Below are 24636 nucleotides of genomic sequence, written 5' to 3' on the forward strand. Positions count from 1 at the left end.
ATGAATTCGTTATGATGAACTTATTTTTTGCATATTTTATCGTCTTTCATTATTGATCTGCTCATGTAGACTATCAGCTTACTTGGATGCACCACTGAATTTTAATCCAATAAAATAACTGATTATAACATTCCAAAAACAAATTGTGGAGTGTTACTACAGCATAAGAATGTTGGATGTACTCTACTATAAATAACGCCAGTTTTCTTTCAACGTTTATTTCTACGGTCTTTAAAGAACGAAAAATCATTGATAAAACACATATAATATTAAGCATCTAAAACATTTACCAACTACACCATTTATGTACATTATATATTTAAATATTATTAATAAATTTTATTATAATAAATATCTCAAAAATAGTGGTTATATATTAAATAATATACAGTAATATACTAAATACATACATTAATTAAAATTTTATTTATCTTCACATACATTTTCATACCTATTTATAAAGTGGTCATAATTTTAACGTTTTATTTTCTTTAGTAATCTTTACTATAACGCTCTCTCGTGTGTGGTGCCAACCACTGAAAATCATTCCACTGTGGTATATAATATATATATACTGCAGTATAAATAATAGACATATACATTCAGCGTTATATATGTTTTATATTTTAGCTTTTAAGTTGTATAGATATGTAAGATAGTATATATCTAAGAATACTGTAATGCTGAATAAATGTCTTTATTATTATTTATTATTATAAGAATGTTGGATGTACTCTACTATAAATAACGCCATTTTCGCAACGTTGTATTTCTACGGTGAGGTTACCAGAGGTTTTCTGCGAAAGGTTCAAGGTTGATAAAACACACGTAAGACTTCAGCTATTGCAGAACATTTTGCCATTCACAAAACTCATGCAGCAAACAACTTGGAAACTTGTCAGATAATTGCATAGAAAAGGTGGGGCCGACAGATATGTCTAAAAATTGTGGTTATATATTTACTGTATTACTGTATTGTTGACTAAACTAAAATTTAAAAAGAAAGCTTTATCTGTTACCATCGCATCGTAAGGTAAATTGGTGAAATATTTCATCTTAATTACGATTCCAAAGTGTAAGTTTGCACTATAAGGACAAAGTTAGTTTCGAGTGCCAACATTAATATGTTCCATTCCATCTGTATTGAATATACATACTAATACACTATTAATAATAATAGACATATACTTATCTACTTATATACATATTACATATACTTGACCTTTCATGTATGATATATGGATAGTATATAAATAAGGACTTATGCGTGTATTTGTAGGTATGTATATGTATTTAGTTATGTATATGTCTGCTGGGATTTTCCCTCTTTTATATATACATATTTACATTGTTTTGCATACAATTATCCAAATGATCTTTATGTTTTCATATGTTACAAGATGGTGATGGAACAGTGTACCCTCGCGTATGCAAACAGTGTGTACTAGTGGATGCTGGTAGAAACTAATAGCATAATGTTGAAGTAAGTCAGGTCACATATTCAACAGGAATTAACCATACTGAATTTTAGGTAGAACAGCAGCAACATGGCTCTGACATTATATATATCTAAATATGGGCCCACTAGTCCCTATTACAATATTATGTTATCTGTGCTATTACTGACAATTCCCTTTTCTCTCTTATCCTACTAACCATGAGTAGTATTATATATCAATATAGTATACATGTAGTTTAACAACGCATTTAACATATTATTATTATTATTTAATCTTTCACGGAAAATCATTAATGATTTATTATCTTAATATAGGATTTTTAGTTAATACACAAGGCTTTACTATTATTGGTACCTTAGTGTCATCTTTTATTGGATACCGAAAGTATCTGTTACTTACACAAACATTTTCTTACTGGCAGACTGCTATTTGAAAGCACATTGCAACTACCTCTGCACGTCGTATCCGGAAATAATCATTTTAGTTGCAGAAGATATCCATAGATGGCGCTGTCCGTAACAAATACAATGTAGATGGCGCTGTTCGGAGTTAACAACAGGGTGTTAAAGTAATAAATTTCGTCAAGCGAAGCATTCTGCCTCCATGGAAAATGCTAGGAAAAACCACCCCGGATACATTCAGTCGGTTCGGGACACTCTTGGCGTAAACTACCCAATATTTACCTTGAATTTTGTAGCAAGGCATCCTCTCTTGATAAATGAGAATAACTTCACATTTTGAGTTGATAATGTATTGTTGAATTAATTTTGTGTTTCGATTTACTTTTCTCGTTAGAATACCCTGTGAAAGAAACTTTAAAAGTATTATTTGGGCGGTCGGCTTATAAGAAGTCTTTCGCGGGATATAATGATAGGTAAGTTGGGAATAATATTATTTATTTTACTTTATTATATTATTTATATCGGTTTTAAAAAAATATGTGGTAAATAAAATATAGATACAATTTACCGGAACGACATCTCACAAGAGTTAATATTTAAAAAATAATCAGGTAAAATTTACAAAGCAAGCTGTTTGGGGGTGGAAATGGGTCAGACAGAAGTACGCAGACGACTTGGTAGAAAGTTTATCTCCGACAGTATACTTATTTCATGGTACCAATGCTAACAAGGAGGCCCCTATAGTCAATTTCAGACAATCCCCTTCTCAACACTATAGGATTATATTACGAGTTTTCCTTCTCTTGCATAGGGATTTCTATCTATCACAGTGCGACATCAGTCAACCAGACTATTGTACCAGAAGACACTTTTGAACATAGTACACCTACCCATCCCTTATAAAAAAGAACCGTCCAAATTAATTTAGTATTAAAAAAGATTCTGATAGTAAAAATAACAAATCAGCCTTTGTCCTTTTTCAAATAAATTAAAAATTCCTAATCCGATTCTGAATAAACGACAGATTAAGTATTAAGATTTAAATATTTGTTTTACAGACAATAGATTGAACTTTAACTAACATTTAATATAATCATTATACTAAAACGTCGCTCGCTTGAATAATGCCAATTAAGGCAGTCCTGCCGTAACATTACAACGCTGCCATTCCCTCCGTACTTGAATTAATTCCGATCTGCTTTGAATTGATTAACCGAAAGTTTTACATGTCTATGTAGCTTCGTGAATAGTTGACAGGGGGGAAGAGATTGTTAGTAATGGGGACTTCATCTTCCACCTAACATCATCCACTGGTGTTCCACCTGCGTAGGTATACGGTTAGCGGGTACACCATTCCATTATCAACTATTACAATTTGTTGGTTTATTTCATATTTTTAATATCGTCGCTCTTCACTATTGGCGATTCAATATTTTTATCAAATCATCGGTATTTAAAATTACTTATAGGTACTAGTGGTGGGCAACCAAGTAATCGAAATTCGACCAAATTTAATTTAACTTATAAGTTAGAACATTATTAAGATTCCATTGTTAAAGATTATACTTTAATAACTGAAATATGTACTGTAATAAATGAATTTATTATGGCTATCTTTGCCATTCAGCAAGACTAAATAAATGATATAAAAGATAAACAATATTAATCTATTCTTCATTTGACCACTAGTATAAATTCTTGTGACCTCCATATACTGGATAAGATCTTCCGGAATTTAAAATCGCTATTTTATTTGTAACTTTTCATAGAATTTACATTTCTAAAAATTCTATTCTTAATCTTCTAACCAAAACGAATAAAGAACCATCAGTATCAGATCTGCATAAATTCGGAAATATATCAAGTATTGGCACACACAAAATGCACAGTTTAATTGCAAACGTCATCCTTTTTGATGTTGGTTACCTTTGTCCTTCCGCATGCTGACAAATTATGTAACAATGTCAAGTGACATCTCTAGTAATATCGAAATACAGGCCGAATGATTTTTGCCACCATTGTGTAATAAAAAAAAAAGAATATTGCTCTATGGATATATCTATATCTCTCCTATAAAAGTGCATTAAAAATAATGTCATGTTTGAATGTTCAGTACTCTATAATATGCTAATTTGATAGTTGCTACGTACCTATTATCTGAATATTTTACGTCGCTACAATATTCCAACATTACACCTAATTTAAAAATTCAGGACACGTAAACCAAATTCTTGAAACGTGTCACATATTGACGATAAAGAACTTATGTCATCGTAATATGAAAATAAAGATTTAGTTCAGAACAGTTTCGATCATATAGCATTGGAGATACTTGGTAAAACTACGCATTCTACAACATTAATTCCTATATCATGTAGATTCTTTGATATTCGAATATCAAATATTTATAGGAATATTCTGCTAGTGCTGATATCTTGTTACGAACCCTTTGATAGCTTATACGATTTCAATATTATACGATCGAACCTATACAAACACTTGAAGAATGAATACACTATTACTTTCTTTCCATCAACTAAAAGATTTTATCGTAAACATGTGAAAAAAATATATTTGTTATATATGAGTATGAACAATACATAAATATATAAAATATATTTATATATTGTTCATACTCATAATATAAAACAGTTTTACATGCCCTAAAAACAGTTTTAAATTTTCATGAATTTTGAAAATCACAGTAAAGATATAATAATGGGTTGTAATGTTATTATTAAATAGTGTTATTTTATTTTCCGGTAATAACAACAAAGTTGCTAGAAGAATGCCTAAAATATACTATGTATATTTCTAGTAACCTTTTCTAGAAACGACAACTGATGAAGGTGTGTTATGTACTTTTCAATAATTCAACGATGTTTTAAAGAAGAGAAATTCAATAGATATTCCATAGATAATACTACAACATACCCACGATATCATAAAAAATATTATCTCTATATTTATTAAATGGTATTTGATTATATGAGTTTATTAAATAAACAATAGGTATACTTATATTGAGAGCAAGAACAGAAAGATGGAACATGTATTGGCTACAACGTGAGTAACATAGTTACAGTAAAAAATTTCGTTATAACTTCATATCAGTACTACCTCAATCAACATGTTTTGCAGCAAATATAATTGCTATAGAGCTGGTAATTTGTGGAAGTCATATTCCATATTGCATTCCACACCATTTTGCGAATCATTATTGTGATACCTATCCACTGAAATCGTCACCCGAGAGGTTTGCGTATATAACACCGTGCAACGTTGGTCATCAAGAACTGCCAAAACAGTTTGTGGTTGTGGTTATTTGTTCCGTTGCCTCGAGTTTGACGCATATTTGTTCCAATTTAATTTTGTTCACTAATTGAAGTAAAGTTTTAATAACGTACATAAACTTTGTATGACAACGTAGTGATACGGTATGTCATTATTGATATATATACAGAAGAAATGAGATTTGTTTATTAATTTATGAATGCGATTATTACTCGTAATTTCCTGTTAATCTACTTCTTCTAAACAGCAATACTATATCAAATTCGAGAATTTTTATCAGAAGGTTTATATATTTATTCTGTTCTATTAGTACTCTTAGGAAAGGTTTTAGACAGTACAATAAAGTAAACTGTTGAAACAAAACCTGTGCAAAAAACCTGTGTTACAGTATTCTGACCCTATTTCATCAAGTAACAGACGAATACTCTGGTTACGTTACTTAATGAAATTTTTATCCGAGCTGCTTTTTTGAAACGCGTTTGGATCGATTGTTTGAATACTATAATTTTTTTGTTGGCTTGTTTCTCACTCTAGTTACATAAAAAATAAATGTGGCAGATATTTATTAATAAAGTGTATAGAGTTTTGGACAGATACACAGTGACGGCAGACATTATAGCTTTTCCGACGATGACAGAGCACGTTGTTGTATATATGTATGTAGGTACAAGTGATTATGCGGAGAAGGTGTCATAAATGATAAATTGATGTTTAGGGTAGTCTTCAGATTAACGAAAAAATTAAAACAACACTCTATGTACAATAAATATAAAGCTGCAAAACTATGTTCTAATAACGTACTAATAATGCACGTAAATAAATACATTCCACAGATAAATTTGATTCCAATATGTTGACTTTAAAATAAATAAATTATTGTTTGATACATATTATAGAGAAATAATAAATAAGGGTAGCTTTGAAGTAATCCTTATGATTGTCACATGTAAACATTTATTCACACACATTTTCCTAGGTAGACTTTCTATGAAGTCGTCTGCGTGGGTAGGTACCTCAGTCTCAAACAAAAACAATCTAATTTGCCAAGTACCATCAGGTGGACCCTTAGATTATTTGCCATTCCAAATTACATAAAAAATGTCCTCAATTTAAACTAGGATTAGGTCTTTAACATCAGGAGAACCCATACTATTACACAATAAAAAAACAAATAAAAGAAATGTCGAATCATAAAATTGTTCGATATTAAAGCCACTATTTCTAGCTGCACTGGTTATTAACTGTTCAAATGCTAACGGAAGCATTCACGTCTGTACACCATGGCTTGGAGCCAAGTCCAGGGTAATGTTCATTCAGAATATTGGATACATTCAGCACGTATTCTCACTATTCGAGCTGGTTTCAGCCATTTTAGACACGTTCCTAGGGCACATGTTGAATACTCTGTAAACAATGTGAACAGCAGATGTTTTTACTGAAAACATACCTAAGTTATTAAGATATTAAGTTGTAGCTGTGCTTTCTGTGTTTACTGCGTACTTAGTTGGTGGAGAATACTAAATGGTATTAAAATTGTGCGCAATTTTAATACCATATTTATAAGCGTAGTAAATTTATTTTGTTTTTTTAAATTAAATCATGGATGACTTGAGACGCATCCACCATTATTGCGTTAAATAAAAATGCATATTCTAAATGTCAAGTTGAAATTAACATCAACCAAAAACTTTTATCAAATTACTAACTTTAATATACATAATTTTGCGCTAAAATTCAAGTTTATCTAACAACCGAAAGTATTTATGCGTCTGTTTGCCAATTAGAAGTCAGTTAGTTATTAAGGACGGTACAACTTTTTTAATTTCAGTACAGAAACTTGTGTATTTAAGATTACAGTCCCTTATAGTTTATAGAAATATCCTTTCGAACCCCAAAGGACTTCGAAGAATAGATATGAATGAAAGATAATGGTGTAGTAGATATGTACTCAAAAAAAATTATACTAATAATTGTAAATCTTTTTTGATATTTTCTATCATAGGAATATATACGGTAATTACTATTTTTAACTACTATTACTAAGTAATTCACTAAATAATAAATAATTTATAATTCTGAATACCTTTTTCTAGATCGAACCACATATTCATATCATCCCTATCTAACAGGGATATTAGATGTCGGATTCAAATATACGGGTTTGAATATAATTGTAATATATGATAATAATGAAATAGAATTGTAAATTGATCTTACAATATTATTCCTAATTTCTAAAACGTATTATTATATCCATCTGTTGTTTTTATTATAATAATGTATCAATCAAACATTTATAAATTAGCAGATTGATGCAGTCTTGATCCAATATATTTGATATTGTAAGGTTTCTAAGGTAAACGATATACCCAAATAGAGAAAACCCAATACCGTGGATTGGTAAACCAGTTTTACTTGGATTGTTGGCACTTAGAAGCAGCAATACTAGCATCCGTAATCCGGGCTTTAATTAATTAGTACCTACTATCCAATTGTATTTGAGTGATCCTGAAGTAATCCTACTAATAGAATAAGATTGTTTTACATAAATTTTATCTTTATAATTGACACTGAATTATTATTAATACACTGAAATCTCGAAACTTACATTTTTATTGATGCTAATATTGAAAAATTTAGTTTCAAACAAGTTCAAACCTAAAATCCTTGAAGTGAAATTAAATTAAATTAAATGTTGAATATATTTTATCTTAAATCAGAATATAATTAGTCATAGTAAATGTCATATTAAGTTTTTTTTTTTTTTTTTTTATTTAATATTTTACGGCTCTGGATACAAGTCCTTTTTAGCCCAACATAAGATACAAAACCTAAAAAAAAAATATAATTAGAAATAAATTTATATAAAATCTTGTATAGTGCAGGCCTTGATAAGAGTACTTCATTAATATGCTCTTGAATCTCGTGAATGAGTAATATCGAGTCCGTATTTTCTACATTTGAATATAATATGATTCAAATCTTCGTCTTCATACCAGTGAGGATGATAAATGTGTTACCATGTTAAGTAATTGTCTTTCCATATGCCACATTGGTGTTACCATGTTACTGATATCTTAGGTTTGATTTTTCCTTTTAAGTACTCGTGGGTCGTCCTTTATGGTCCAGTTTATTTTATACAAGACAACCAAAAATAACTATGTCTTATTTTCTATTACTCTAAAGTCTACAATATTACGTTCTCTGTTTGGTAATTTAGGTCCCTTTTGTCCTTTAAATGTAGTTATAAAAAAGGTTAATTTCATGTAATTGACAAAATGTGTGAAGTTTTGTGTGCTATGTTTCCACAGTTGTACGCCCACGCATCATTTGAATATCCTTGAAAGGAGAACCTGTAAGAAACCCCTATGCTGAATTGGCTGACCGTTCTAATATCCTATTTTTTTGAAGAGCTTGAGATCTATGGTACTTAACCGAAGGGTTTCTATTATCGACTTAATTTTTATGTACATACTTGCTGCTTATATAATATCTTCGCCGATCCTGATTATTTTCATTTCCTTTTTTTGTAAATTAATATTATATAGAATATAAGCATTTTGTTTTTACTTAAGAATTATGAAATTTCCATTCATTTCATTTTATATAAGCTCTTAATTATTCATAATCAGTAAATATTGATAAATTTATTATTAATTTTCTTGTAGAGCGCTCGTCCTTGTATAATTGTGTATTAATCAGCTTACGCCTGCAACCAAGGATGTCAACTGTACATCGTTAGTTCAGTACAACGTAACAGGTAGGTACCAGAATTTTGTCTACGGTATAGGATACGATGATCTATCATCTTCATTCTTCCTCGTGTCTCTTGCCGAAATCTTGTATCTTGACCTACTAATAATTATGAAAAAAATATTACTACAGCTAAAGTGTTTGTTATATTTTATTAAGTACTGATTTTTGTGCACTTTTTTATCTGTATACATAGAATAACAAGTAACAATCCTAACTCGTTAGTTAGAATATGACCCATTGTAATCAAAATATGATGATGTACATGGTTGGAGAGTCAAACTGTACTACTAATCGAGGTTCGACATTTTCGTATAAGGTAAAAAATTTAAAGGTTGCCAACCCTGAGTTGCAACCGTGGTCCCGCGTTAATTCAATTCGACCCAGCCTTTCCTCGCTGACGCCTCAGCTATTTCGTAGAAATATTTATTAGCTGTTTAAGAGCTATTGTATGAAATTGGGGTCGTTATTGGATGAAATTGAATTTGTGGCATTCGTTTAAAGGCAAATTGCGTCTAATTAATAATTTAATTGTCAGCACCGCTTGTGAACACCCAAGGAAACGCATACGTTTAGGGCTGCCAACCATGTGTGTTTGAATTTCCCATTCCAATGAGAAGTTAGATATTGAAAGTTATTGAAATCTTTATACAAATGAGATGATATATATATTATAGTTTAAAACTTTATTTTCATAACTTTACATTGTTGACAGGTGAAAGTGAATTAGTTTCATAAATATCCTACCTGGCCTTTAGCTGGACAAATAACAACTTCGGCTTGAATAATAACCTTTGCAAATAACCCTATCCTAATGGATTTTTTTTTATTGGGCGGTTTGGGCTATTGTCAGATGCTTGAGCCTTAGCACTGCGACCTGCATATCTATTGTGCCCTTTTTATGAGTTAGCTACCTAGACCCGTTAGAGACAATAATTGAAGGATATTCTTAGGAGCGATGGTTTTTTTTTACTCAGGTTAAAGTTACTCGCATTCACTGTTACGCTGGCAAAAATATACGTAAACTGAACTACCTACATACATATATATACCGATAATGTTATTCATATATTACATAACAAACACGTCCCCGAGCAGTAGCTCTGTGTCGTTTGATTGACAAATTAGAAACGGGTGTTGAACGAATCGAATCGATATTATTACTACAGCGGATCCCTGATGCGTTATTATCCCCTAGAAATACGACGTTTTTTCTTTGTAATCAGTAATTTCACTGCTATATCTAGGGAGCTAGAGCCCTTTATACTAAAATAAAAATTGCAAAGCAGACTCAGCATACCGTCTGCGATTACATTTCAATCACTTGTATATGTGTGTATAATTGTTTGTATTGGTTTGGGTACTTCATATTTATATTATATACTATGTATATTTATGGAAAAAATGTATTTAAGTCTTTTTATCACGTAAGTATTTTTATTAGTCTAGTACTATAAGTTGTTAGATTCATACTAGATAAGGCCTGTGTAGGTTGTCCAGGGTTATTATCATAAACTGCTAGGTGTCGGCGATAGGTGACCTCACTTATCTCGCCTATTTCTGCCGCCTAGCAACTAGCTTTGCAATTTTCCTATACCTGTGCTGTTTTCATATCCATAGGCGATGGCTATGACTTTCCATTGTGAACCGTCGGTTTACGATTTTGGTGCAACAAAATCTGTAAGACTAAACAATTCCAAGCAGTTTTACTCTATATTCTTATTCTAAAAAAATATGCTACCCGTATAAAATGGAGTAACATGGAGTGCATTACATTTTTACAGTTTATGCCAAATTTTTCATTGCATCTCCGTTCCTATTGGTCGTAGCGTGATGTTATACACCTATGACACTCACGATGAACGTGGCTTTCTATTGATAAAAAAGGGAGATCCGAATGTTACCCCCTATAACCTCACAAACTTTACCACTTTTTAATATATATATATTATTTCTTATAAACATTACTTATAATCATAATTGTTACCAAGCATCTCATGGTATTAAGAGTAATTGACGTATGTACATTTACCATTATCTACTCTAAAACCATTTAAGAAAAATTGTTCATTCTTTTATCTTTTTTTCTCACTAGCAAACGATGAAAATTCAGGATTCCCTGTTGCCGAATAAAATAATGAATTCGGGACGGGGTGTATCATCGGGAGGGGGTGTGAATAAACCCCACTAACTAATGACCCACAGTGGGACTTGACCGCACGATATTTATTATTCCGGGAGGGCTACTGACCCCGGTCATTCCAATCATCTACATTACGTGATCAGTCAAATGTAAACTCAAAATCTACTGCAATAAAGTTCCTTCTTGATGCGTAATTATTATATACCACCACTTCCGTTTGCTAAGATTAAGTATTTAACTGTATGTTATTAAATTAATTTCAAATTTAATAACGTAAAGGTCGAAATAGACTTTGTGGAAACTTGTCGGTGTGTGTCTGTCTTATCCATTTCTGATGGTAAGCAGCTTGTTTTGTAAGCTGTTTTTAGTTTGATGGGACATTGCAGTGAAGCAGCGTAAATTAAATATGAGAATGAAATAAGAAAATGTTTGCTCCTACAGAGTAATCCATACATATTAACAATATTCAGAATGTAATATCGGTACCTATACATCACCTTTTCATATAAGTGCAAATAAAATTTTCTTTCTTCTTTGTATAAAAATGTTATTCTATTAACTAACTTTTAATGTCTTCTCACTGTATATAATAATATTTTTTGTACTTTATTTAAGGTCTTATATGTTAAAACATAAAATAAGTCAAGTTTGAAATGAACACACATCAATGCCATATATCTAAAAATACGTATGTTTCTTGTTTTATGCTGCGAAAATAAAAATTGAATTATTATATATTGTACTTGTTATATATTGTAATATAACAAACATACGACAGTTACACTTGTGGATTTATATAAATATGCATCCTGGATGGATGCATATTATATAAAGTACATAAACGGCACTTGATTCTGTGACCGTACAGCATCAAGCTATATATAAAGTAACGCTTTACTACTCAGCTACGGAAGCTACGTAGTTAGATAGCTTTCAAAACTTGTGGAATCAATATCGCTGTAACGTCTATCAGTAGTCAGATAGGCAAGACAATTTTCACCTACCTATTTTCATGTCCTGATAAAGAATGATTGACGAGATTTCCTGTCTCAAAGCCGACGTCAAAAATACTGTACCTATCTATCTATCTATATTGTGCAATAGAATCGAGGCGAGGGACGGAGCGGCAACAATAACGAATATGCCATTCTAAAACGCAGATACCGACCTCGTGCCTGGCAAAGTTTGCTGCCATTTATTCTCTGTATTATTTTTTTTTCCACTGGGACCGCAGTGGTTTCATTTTTAACGCTAATAACTATGGGCTTCTGGATTTTTACATTTTTATTTTTAGGTCAATATTTAAGTTAGATTGAGCAGCGAAATCAAGATGGTTTTTGGGGACACTGTCCATTTAAAAGTTATGATTCTTATCTGATAATGTCTGTAAAGAGTTTTGCACAATGATTTGTTTTTTTTTTCTTTTGATAAATGAGTATACGTATTCCAAAACTTATACGTATTGAATAGCATCGATACCATATAAAAATAAATAATTGTATGTCCTCCTTGCATACCTACCGCCATTTCGAATTAATTTTTGTTTTTTATCTAAAAGAAATATTTTTAAGAATGTGTAAGGCAAAGATCATCCGAAAAGACATTATGAAATATCATATGACAAGAGAGTAAATGAATATGAAGAAAGAGAAAAACGTATTATGACCACAAATGAGGTGACAATGCTTGCATACGCATTTGTTAGAAATGTAAATCACTTACACATTATATTATATATGCTGACCGTACTCGAGCAAAGGCATGATCTTTATTATACTCTCCGATCCTCGCTTTACCATGTAGGCACTTTGACCGTTCTCGTGATACAATTTATCTTCATCTTAGTTCACTACACCACACGGCTGTCGTATTTGGATTAAACCTACTGAAAAATTAAAAGAAAAATGAACTTTGAAGACTATAAATCTAAAAGTATACGTCCGGCTGAAATTTTTGTAACAACATAAAATGTTTTGCTGTTCGTAAAATTTCTTCCGCAATGCTAACTACATATATGATGAATTGCAGATATAATTAAATATACAACGAACTTGTCTTTCATTGTACATATTATTATTTTATTCTATTCTTTTGTTTTTCATTGTATATAGTATTATTCTATTTATTTCTTTTATAAGACTTAATTTTTTATTGACTCTAAAGTGTCGCAATCTGATTGCTGAACACTTAAGACTAGGCTTCCAAACTATACCCAAACTCTCTTAATTGCCTGATGTACCCTAGCCTGCCTTATGTGAAACACGTGTCGCAATATAGATGCAGATTCGATAACGGTTGCAGTTTGATCACTAATGGGGAAGGTCGTAATTCCGGTAGCGGTGGTCAGGTTTCCGTATTGAATGTTTGTGATCTCACACATTGTGATAATAGCGGAATTAAACAAAATAATACAAATCCATTAAGCATTGCTAGAATATTTAAACAAATGTAATATTATGTTCTCATGTTATTATAAACATTATTAGTATAGAGAACTGAGATTGACATAATATCTACGTAACGTTTTCTATAAATTTGATTAAACTAAGTTTGGTAGCTTTCAAAGCAAATCGACAAGCTTTACTTGACAAACTTTTCGAAGTGAATAAAAACAGTTCAAAGGTTAAACTTAGTCACAGTCGCTAACTTACATTATTAACAACGATATCTATTAAATTCATCATAATAATGTCTCCTTAAAAATTGTTCTAAATAATATGATCACATTAAAGTCAATCCTAAAATGTAACCAGTAGCGGGGTAGCCGTACCGATTTGTTTAATCGGAAACTTTTATTCTAACAATTAGTTTAATATGACGTTTCCATAACAGAATTTTATTTAATAATTATAATTAAATAATTATTATTTTATAATTTACGTACATATACTAATGTTTCCACTACTGTCGTAGTATTATACAGAATAAAAATATATTTTAGTACAAATAGATTCCCTACAAATAGTAAATTTTACAGTATTAATTTACAAACCAACATTTTTTTCTTACAATCAGTTAAATAATATATGACACTATGAAAAGGTCATTTGTTTTATAAAAAAGGCAGTTAGTCTTTATTTTGGTGAAAAATAATAACAACCATATATTTATTAATACCTACACTTTATTAATTTTCTGTTAAAACTTTTTAAATAAACACCCACACATTATTTCTGTATAACCTATAAAATGGGTAAATAATATTAATTTCCGATAGTGCCACAACCTTATTTAAAAATGCAAATACCTGGTATACCTTGGTACCTTGTATCCAGAGCTGTAAAACATATTAATAAGAAAAAATTAATTGCAATCGGCCAATTTAAAGAAAAAGCACATAACTATATACTCTTTTATCATAAAAAAGTGTCAAAAACAATATTTTCGAAACGTCAAGGACTGAAGAAAAGTATTTAATTTTGTTATGATTCACTCAATGTTTGAGTTCGGCAAGACCATTAGTTTTACACAGTCACCTGAGTCATAGATCTTTGTGATGGATACTTTTTTAGCTCGAACGCACGCGATGTGTTGATTGGTTGTTAGCTAGTGAAATGAAAAGATGGCGACTACGGTTTGTTTGTCAGTGTCATTAGAATTTAACGAAATACTCCATAATCCGAATTTTGCGGATAAGTATATGTTGTCGACTCGAAATTAATTTTTTTTTATGTTTTGTTATTCATATAAGGTTTCGGTCAAGTATACCGTACCCCTTGACGAAATTATTAATATAGATTTCCATGTTCAACCATTTACTAGTAGCATATAAGTTATTCTGTGCGAGTCAGAATGCAATACTGTAGACACTTATTGAGGCGACGCTTGTATCATATCTGTATAATAACTAAACGAATACGGTTCACCTGTTGGGAAACCAACTTGCCAGTTTACCAGAGATTTACTTAATGGATTTATATTATTTTGTTTAATTCGGTTAAAACTAACATTTACTTGTGTGAGACCACAAATATTCAGGGCGGAAATCTGACCACTACTTGAAGAGTTTCGATCTTTTCTATTGGTGACTAAATTCCGACCGTTATTGAATCTACACCCATATTGCGACATGTTTTGCCTCTAAACGAGGCATTATTAGGCAACAAATTGAGCTTATATACTGCTTGGAAGCCTAGTTCGGGGACCAATCGGCGACTACCAGAGATTTGTCATCTCTCTCATCTACGTAAGCACTCAGAAAACGTTACGAATGAAAGCTACCACCATCACAGTTACTTTGGTTATATCCGTGGTAGTCTGTGTTGGCGACGGTTACAACTTGCCTACAAAGGTAGGCAAGTTGTAACGTCATGGAATGCCATTAGATGCGATGTCGCCTAAATGATGCTACTCGTATTTACAAACATTTAAATGCTATATAACAATCACAATTATTTCAACAGCATAAAACTTTTGATTGATTCTTAAAATAGGATTTAATTACTGCCAGCGCGGAAGTTTATGGGCGGCCTATTAATTTCAACTGAATAAACATTCTCACCGAGGTTCTGTTAAGTTCACACCTATATTCCTCGTGGAACTGTTTAATATTGCGGTTTATTGAACTGTATTCGGTAGCAATAAGGTCGAGTTTAGCCGTATAGTTTTATGTGCTCATTCAAAGTGGAGTGAGAATGTATTGCCGAGGGCACAGTCTGTAACGAGGGTTGCGCCTATCACGGCAAAAATTATGTCAGTTACCTGAGATAACACGGTTTTCGCGGAACGGGTGACTTATGACACCCGACATACACCGATAAGTAATTTATTCAATAATAAATAGGAATATAAGGCTTTGTTGTGAAATGAACGGATGTCGTACAGTGGGATGTGATTTAGATTACAATGACATTGTTGAGAAGCGCTCACTGCTCGGAACATGTCACGTTTTTTTTTCAAAGTAATAAGATGTATTCTAATAGTTATATAGTATGGATATATGTATACATCAAATTTAGGAGATATAGAAAACAATACCTGCCTGATATGATCTTCATACTTGTTTGAATGGATGAAATGCAAGTGCACCTGACTGCGCGAACGATATATGTTGGCAGCCCACCAGTGGAGGATGATAAGATAAATATGAGGTCAAGTCAATTAGTCACAAATTCACCAGATTTGTTTTTCTATTCACAATTCAAATTCAATCACTATATATAAGTCAATTCTTAAATTAAGCCTAATTAAGATTACATTTGAATATAATCTTTATTAAGCTGAATTTTGTTTTTATAACATCTGCAGATAAAAAAGTCGCTATAGGTGTTCTCTATACAAGATGTCGACAATCTCCAGTAAAGCTAACCCAAATTAGACCAATTCCATATACCATTAACGTTTATATAAACGTTTGACATCAAAAACATGGCACAATCTTGGGCTTTAGAATCACAAAAAGTCTCGTTTCATTATGTTTTTACAACACCCCGGCTGTTCTGCGCTCACCCCTCTTATGTTACTTCCATTTTCCTTTTTTCCACTTTCGCATTAAGCCCTTGATAATTAAGATTTAGCTCTCTGCAATGGAGAAATATGGTCAACATAAAAGAAATTAAGATTACACTGGTGTAGTGCATAAACGTGACATTTTTTTAATAAAAATAACGACTTTGTCTTTGTCCATGTTGTGGAATCTCATACCTAGGCTAAATAATATTTAATAATACATAATACTCCATATTTCTTTCCGAACTATTTTAATGCTATTAGCAGGAGCTGAGCTTTATGGCTTCATCGAACGATAGGGAGCTACTGCAGTAGGCACTCCAATACCACGAAAGGACTTATGAAGTTGCTAAAAGCCAATGCCTGTTTGACGGATACGATTTTAGTCTGAGGACACTGCTAGGGGTTCTAACCTCCGCTCAGGCTGTAGTAATTTCGTACCCCCTTTTAAATGGAATCGTTCGGACACTATTAATTTGTCAATAATACATGTTAGTCAGAATGCTGTATGACGATGAAAAAGAAAATGCTAAATATAAATATTTCTACTATTCTACTTATTTACGTAGTAGTATCTTTTGCTTCGTATTTCCCTGCATCGTATCTTAATGTGGCAATGCATTAAGAATAGAATTTGTTACCCTTCTTTTGATTACAAGCATAAAGTTAGTTAGTATCTCATTTTCGTATATTACGGTACAATGAATGATTCATATAATCATGTTATGTCATATAATCATATTAAAGTCCTTGTACAAATAAGAAAGAAAAAGCATATTTTCAAGATAATTTCACAAAATGTAATTTACAAAGAATAGCCCTTTAATTTAACTCCAGTCTGTTCGTAAAGTGAGTTCAGGAGGCATTCATCACATAATATTAGATGTTTTGTCACTCCAAGAAAATTGCGTTTTTGATGATTTTAGATGTCTGTCGTTTCACTCAAACCTAAAAACTTCACGGAATGATATAAGTCTACGAAATGTAACGTCCAATATTTTTGAAAAAATATTGGCCTTTTGTGGTGTCGAATATATTTTTTAATCTCTTGTGTAATCAAGTATATACCTCAGGCATTAGTAATTCAAATCACAATAAACGAAATAATATTTTCAAAATAAATCTAAATCTCCTATACTGTCTGACATCAAAATAGCCTATCTAAATTTTTATGTTAGTCATATTCATGTCATGAACTAGCATATTCTGCTGTAGAACCCATAACGAGGTAAATATTGCTTGCATTTATAGTGTAAACAGGTCTCAAGTGTAGTGTCCTATACACATACTAACAGAGCAGTATGGAGAGGCAGTGGCTGCGCCTCGTCGAGATTAGATAAATACTGATCAATGTTCCGCTTCGGGCGTCTCTTAGCGAGCTCATCTTGTAGATATTGTGAAGTCGAATCTTTAATATCAGCTTAAAGTAGGAAGCACTCTGTAGATGCTTTTCAAGAGACTGATCGTACTTTAGATTTAAAAAGAGTTTCTAGCAGCTGAATATACGAACAAAATTTAATAAACTCAGTTTAGTTACTTTTCAATTTAATTAAGTGTGGAGAAGAAGATCTACTTTAGTAAGATGTACAAGTATATCTGGTACAAATACTTATAGAGTTCTACCAAAGAATCAAATGTACCAGTATCATATGAAAGACACTCACAATATTGTGGTAGAGTTATGGAATTGTTAACTTCCAATTTTGGGATTTGATTTAATTGACAATAATTACAACAATAACATTAACTTTTTCTTATTTTCTTTATATCACAATAAATAACTGAAGTGTATTCTATTATTTTTTATTAATACTCAGATAATTTTCTTATTTATTATTATTATTAACAATAAAATCTTTTTATTATTAATAATAATAATAAATAAGACGGTTAGCTAAACAGCTAGACCACCGAGGCCGTTACCGAGGGTGTTTTAAATAATTTTGGTTACTTCTTATTTAAACATACATCTTACATCATAGATTTTTAATCATTAATGGAATTTACTAAAAGAATTGATAAATAAACTTAAAATTGAATACAATTAAAGTAAATTTTCCTTTTCTCCTGTTAATTTAATCTTGCAATGTATGTAAGCGTTTACGCTGTAGAATAGTCTTTCTCTATCTAAAGTATATAAATAAGAATAAAACAACCTAAATTTTCAGTGAACTCTTAGTAATGTATTATTGAGAGTAGCACGCCCAGACCAACAGATATAATTTCTAACAATTATTGTTGGATTCTATTTATTGGGAGCTAACTGCTCCCCCCCAAAGTAAAGTCCCCCAATTTTTCACAAATATCATTCACGTACAAAAAGTAACTTGTTACATTTTCAATAATTATCTAGATATTGTGTAATGTGCCAAAAATGTACTTTATGTAATGTTAAAGTTATTTTTGGCGTTGTGATGTATACTACAAAGATATTTTGGAATAATTAACCACTACTGATTTTTATTACTGATTTTAAGCAGGTTAATGTTCATAATTAACATGAAATGATAATATTTACATCAATTGTTCTATTACACACATCTATCAGTCACGCTCCGATTTTTAATATTCAAGTACAAAGACCTTGAAATTTCTCAAAACTTGATATAAAACGAGCAAACTAGATGGAAACGTATTCAGTTGATCAATCAGTCTTCAAGTCAAAAAACACGAAAAGCACCCCGTCATGATTGCTAAGGTAAATATAAAACAAAATAAATATACCCTCCAACCTGTTATTCCAGAAGGGATAGTAAGAAGGATTGTAAACAGTAGACAATGTGGTGAACGCAACATTTGACTTACATTGTTCAATGTTTTCCATCGCTGGAGATCTAGTACTAGGAGTACAGAAAGCTGAATTGACAAACGAGGAATAGATAGCAGCCGAAGTAACGTGTATAATATTTAGACATAACTGTATCATTTAATATGTTTAATTATGTATATTTTATTTTATTTCAGATAATATTTATTTTCTGCTTTATTAGTGTTGCATACTGTGGATCACTTCAAAACCAAGCATGGAATCTTGGAAGACATGGTACTATAGGAACTTATAGTAGCAATATACCATCTGGTTATGGATCAGGACTCGGTTACAACGGATATGGTATTCAAAGCCAGGGAAATGTCTATAATCCTACAAACTATGGTACCGCTGTATCTCATGTGTCCATCGTTAAAGAAATTTCGGCTGCTCGTCCTTACAATAATGGCGGCATTCCATATTCAAATTTACCAATAACAGCTACTAGGCTGCCATATTCTGGCGTTGGTACTGGGTTACCTAATTCTAACGCAGTTCTGCCTTATGTTGGCGCTGCAGTTAATCATGCTGGTATTGTTGGACAAAGTCTTGGTGTCAACTCGCTTTATAATGGTATTGGATATTCTCAAGCTGGTGCTGGGTACTATGGAGGCGCAGCTGGATATCCTAACGCGATTACTAATAACTATAACAATGTAAATGGCTACTCAAATGTGGGTGTTGCTACATCTTACTCCAACATTTATAGAGGACCACAACAGGCACCAGCCTATGGAAGCAACAGATATAGCGCTTATGGCAATAATCAAGTTTGGTGATTGGCGCGACTGTAAATAATATAAATGTACATTGTACATGTAAAATGTATCTTTGGGTTTTTCTTTTGTATGTATGATTTTAATAAATTTAATACTTCCATTTTTCTGTTTTCTTTGACTAAAATATATCGCTATCAGTATTAAAGTCCTAACTGTATCTATTGTAAATTATTAACCTTTCATAACTAAATATACAAAGTTAAGAAATAATAGTCATATGTACATACCGGGGTTAGACGTAATTAGTTTATTCAATAGCAATATATTATAAAATTAATTAACCTTACTCAAGAAATAGAAAAGTACACTAGAATACTAGAATTACACCACAGGCTCTACACCTACACTAAATGGATCGTGATTATAAGGACGATTTAAGTTTTAGCTGCTATAAAAAGCTTCGGTCACTGCCTCGCTGGTAACTGCTCAACAATGTGCGGTTGAAGGAATGGCATGAACGTCAGAATTATTGTGTTGGAATTTCATGACAGTTAATGCCTCATTTCCATTTTTAATACTTAAGAGGTATTGGATTATAATAATTTTTATATCAATATTTACGATTACGAGTTCGTGTATTTGTACAGCATAATATTATACCGAGATCATTCCAATGTCTGTAGTAGATCTAGATGGATAGCGAAAGAGGATTAATAGCGTAGCGTCGTACCATGAAGCACAGGTTAAGGTCTAACTAAGTATCTTCCGTTTTAAAAGCTTATTGAAATTTCTTAAAACTATAATAATAGTTAAATAATAATAGTATACAATCATAACAATTATCCCAGAAAATCAAAGCTAAAGTGTGTAGAGGACAGACAGCCATAATTTCGATGTTATAATATAACTATGGAAGTATGCATATTTAATCTAATGTTAGATAATGTGTGTGTTTTAATATTGAACTTTTTTATATTGTTTCTAAATTTTCTAAACAGATACTTCATATATATTTTCAGTTTGCATTTAATTTATCCACGTTTAATCTTCAAACTCCAAGATAAAATTTTTAATATAGATCAGCGCATGTCAAATGGTTCGTCGTTTGGCATAGTATCAACCATTGCGATTTACTGGTTCCCTGAACCTCGTACAACATAACCATGTAATATACTCTGAATTGCTTTGATCGTTTTTCTGGAAAGTTATTGAATTCTCACGCTCCAATAATCCTCACGGCTCATGGGTCGGGGCTGGGTTGTGTAACTAATATTAAGTCCTCAATAAAAATGGTCTTTATGTTAAGGACATATTTGGACCTCTTCCAACCTTCCGAATTTGGCCGGCTTCTCTGCATTGAAACCGTTCAGAAAAGGACTAATGTGATCCATCAAGAATAGTAAAATCCACTGAGTCTATTTCTGTCTTGCCTTTAACTTTATTACAAATTGAAACACAACATTCCTTTTCAATATAAAATGCTTATAGAACCAAATGCCTTTTGTTTTGAATAAGACTTGCGGCTTAAAAAGTTTAACAAAAAAAGTTATTCAAAGGAAAATACCTCGCCGGTAAATACAGTCTGCGATAAATTTGGTAGAATACATTTCCACGAAGTTGAGCCTTATTGCAACTCAATACAGGTCATCAGGGTTGCATTACTGATCATGCTTTTATGTAAAACACTTCTAAAAAGAATCGTAACTGCCAAACGGTACGAATTATCTTATGAATACTTCGTGAATTTAAAGTAAATTATTAAGCTTATTTAATAACTTCTCGTTTAAATATTACAAAATAAATACAAATTAATTAATTTTGTTGCGATATGCTTTTATATTAATAAGACATTATAAATTGATGAAATGGTGAATTAAGTAGGATCACATATTTTTTACGAATTTTAATTATGTTGATTTAGACATTCTTCATTTTAATTATAATTTACGGTTGAAACTCTTTACAGTCCCTACTTAACAACATAGTTAAATATTTGAAATTTGATGTGAAAATGAAGAAAGTGAATATAATTATTACATCATATTAATTCAGTATTTATGAAATAAATGTTTTTCGTATGTACCTAATTAAGTAAGCAAATATTTATACCACAGCATCACTTAAAAGCTACTTGACTACCCTTTTCTCTGATTTAAACTACGTTCTTATATGTTTAAAGATTGATAAATTTGTGGCATTGAATAAATGAAGCCTTTTGTTGTGTATATAATAAAAGCTCATAGTTTTGTTAAAATTTATCCACGACATTTAATAATATCGCCCTTAAAAAGCAAGAGAACAGTTTCAGTTGTACATATTTTGTGAAGAATTTATTTCTATACATTAAGTAGAATTTAGATTCTCTAATCTGATGATAGTATTATTATTGTTTATTTTTGCACATAGTAAGCCTACTCTGTACTGTTATATTTACATATAGACGTGCTTAAAACACTTACCAATAATTGTAATCTACCTTAAAATGAATTCGTTACACATTGTAATCAGTATAATATATAAATTATTACTGTTGTCATAGACATTTTTCAATATAGGTGAAGTTTAAGATGCCATACATCTACAAAGCTCTAATATAACCTGAATCGGAATCTAACCTGACCTCATACTCGTTCTATCATCTACCACTGGTACTCTGGCAGTAGTAACGTACAGATGATCGCATGTGAGTGGACCATGCGTACTGTGGACTGTAGATAAATCAAACAACGGATACATAATAATTCCTGTTATATCATGTAGACATTTAAAATTAATATAAAATTAAATGTGTTGTATACATTTACCTATGTAACTCCAAATAAATTGTTGTAGGTATCTGGCACAACCACGAGAACACCGTGGCGCTGAGCGGTGGCGGCGCTGGTCGTGGTCGATAGTATTACGGCGCGCGCCCGCGTCGGCCCCACAGTGCGCACGCCCCGACAACCATGGTGCGCGACAAGAAGTCGCCGCACAAATCCGACTCCGTCAAATGTAAGTACATTAACACTGGCTAACTTAGACCCGCGCAACTTAGCCTGCATCACACTTTTTTTTTATTTACACACAAATTAATACAAAAAATATACTCTAAAATCTATAGAAAATTAAATATTTGAGAATATTAGATTTTCTTGCATCCAAATATATAGTGAATCATCAAGTCATGAGCTTGTTATTCATTGGTCGTAACAAAATTGTGCGAAAATGAAATTATAAATTCATATCTAGTACTAATTATTTCCACACAATGAGCTTGTACTGATACAATGAGATATAGATATCGAATTATCGACAACTGAGCGAGCGTGCACGCTAGACTGCTCTGTTAATACCATATTCAGAACATAATAGTATGAAGATTCATATCTTAATGGAATATCTTCTATTTAAACTACAATGGATGTATGATATTCAAAAATCATTAGATACCTAATGCTTCGATAGCGTTGGAAATTCTCTGGTGTCGTATACTCGTCTGGTGTCGGATACTCGTGAATATAATGAATAAATTATAGCCATATTATTTATTTTCACCATTATTAATAAATAATTTATCTTTGACGCAGTGGCTAACTATACTTAATACCCTAAAGAACGTCTTTTCGAATTCGATATGCAAAAAATTTGCTAAAATTTCAGTGATATGAGTAGAAACGTCGAAATAAGTCAAATTAATTAGATAGACGTCGTTACATTCGCTTTCGTAAAGTGATTATTTATTTATTTATTTATTTATTTATTAGAAAATTCATAAATAAACAAGAGTTGGATATAAATATCCTCAATTATTTCGCTGAGCAGCTTTCTTATAATCTACAAGTAGGTACTGATTTAAAAGCTAATTGATTTGATTTGATAAGCATTGAAAATATTCACAATTTGTAAAGACATGGAGATCAAAATATAAAAAAATGTTATATTTTACTCTTTATACTAGCAAGTGTATACCGATAGCGCAATTGGTGTACTGTTACGGGAGCATATAAAAAAAATCTTAAAAAAAACACTCCTGAGTCCTGAGGGATTAAACTAACGTAGTCTCTTTGAAGTGCCACGACTTAGTCCTTGACTTAGACCGCAATAAATGGCAACTGAGATATGCAACTTCAATCATGTAAAACAACTTACTAGTATAGATTAGATTATTTGCATATACTTAATAGTCAAGACTTAGAAAGTATTTTCTAAACGTCAACTTAAGGTGGTAAATGCTTGTATGTTGAATATATTTACTTCACTTAAATCATTGTAAGTATTATTAAGACATTAGTTAATAACTTTTGTTTACTACTTAGTACCTACTATTACCGTGATTCTGTTCCCATAATTACTTACTCGTGTTTTGCCTCGTAATCCTTGTCCAATATTAATTTCAGTCACGGTCGAACAATTACCAAGCCTGTGTGTGATGATGCATTTTGTATTTATGTAGATCGGCGGTACTTAGCCGAATAATAATTATTATAACTTTTTATTACACTTACTATAATATAAATTAGTATCGTTTAATTGTAGTTTTTTATAAATAAAATATAGTTGATGTTTTTATTTATAAAAAACTTTTGCCACGCACAACCACATTGTAGTAATATAGTTGTACCACATA

At 31.4% G+C, this 24636-nt stretch overlaps 2 protein-coding genes across 2 annotated transcripts in view; both read left to right on the plus strand.

The window, feature by feature from the left end:
* The first annotated feature begins 2121 nt into the window (after nucleotides 1–2121).
* LOC131844815 (uncharacterized) overlaps nucleotides 2122–24636 on the plus strand; it is a 164714-nt gene continuing 142199 nt past the window's right edge. The window contains exons 1-2 of the mRNA XM_059193783.1: nucleotides 2122–2334; nucleotides 22860–23021. Of these exons, the coding sequence (XP_059049766.1) occupies nucleotides 22976–23021 (46 nt within the window). The 5' untranslated portion in view covers nucleotides 2122–2334; nucleotides 22860–22975. The remainder of the gene's footprint in view (nucleotides 2335–22859; nucleotides 23022–24636) is intronic.
* Nucleotides 19186–20087, plus strand: LOC131844773 (shematrin-like protein 1). The gene is made up of 2 exons (XM_059193734.1): nucleotides 19186–19197; nucleotides 19464–20087. Exons 1-2 carry the CDS (start codon nucleotides 19186–19188, stop codon nucleotides 20085–20087), a joined length of 636 nt encoding a protein of 211 aa, XP_059049717.1.

Source organism: Achroia grisella, unplaced genomic scaffold, assembly GCF_030625045.1.
Source record: "Achroia grisella isolate CSIRO2021 unplaced genomic scaffold, CSIRO_AGI_Agris_v1 utg413, whole genome shotgun sequence".
In the NCBI taxonomy this organism is placed as follows: domain Eukaryota; kingdom Metazoa; phylum Arthropoda; class Insecta; order Lepidoptera; family Pyralidae; genus Achroia; species Achroia grisella.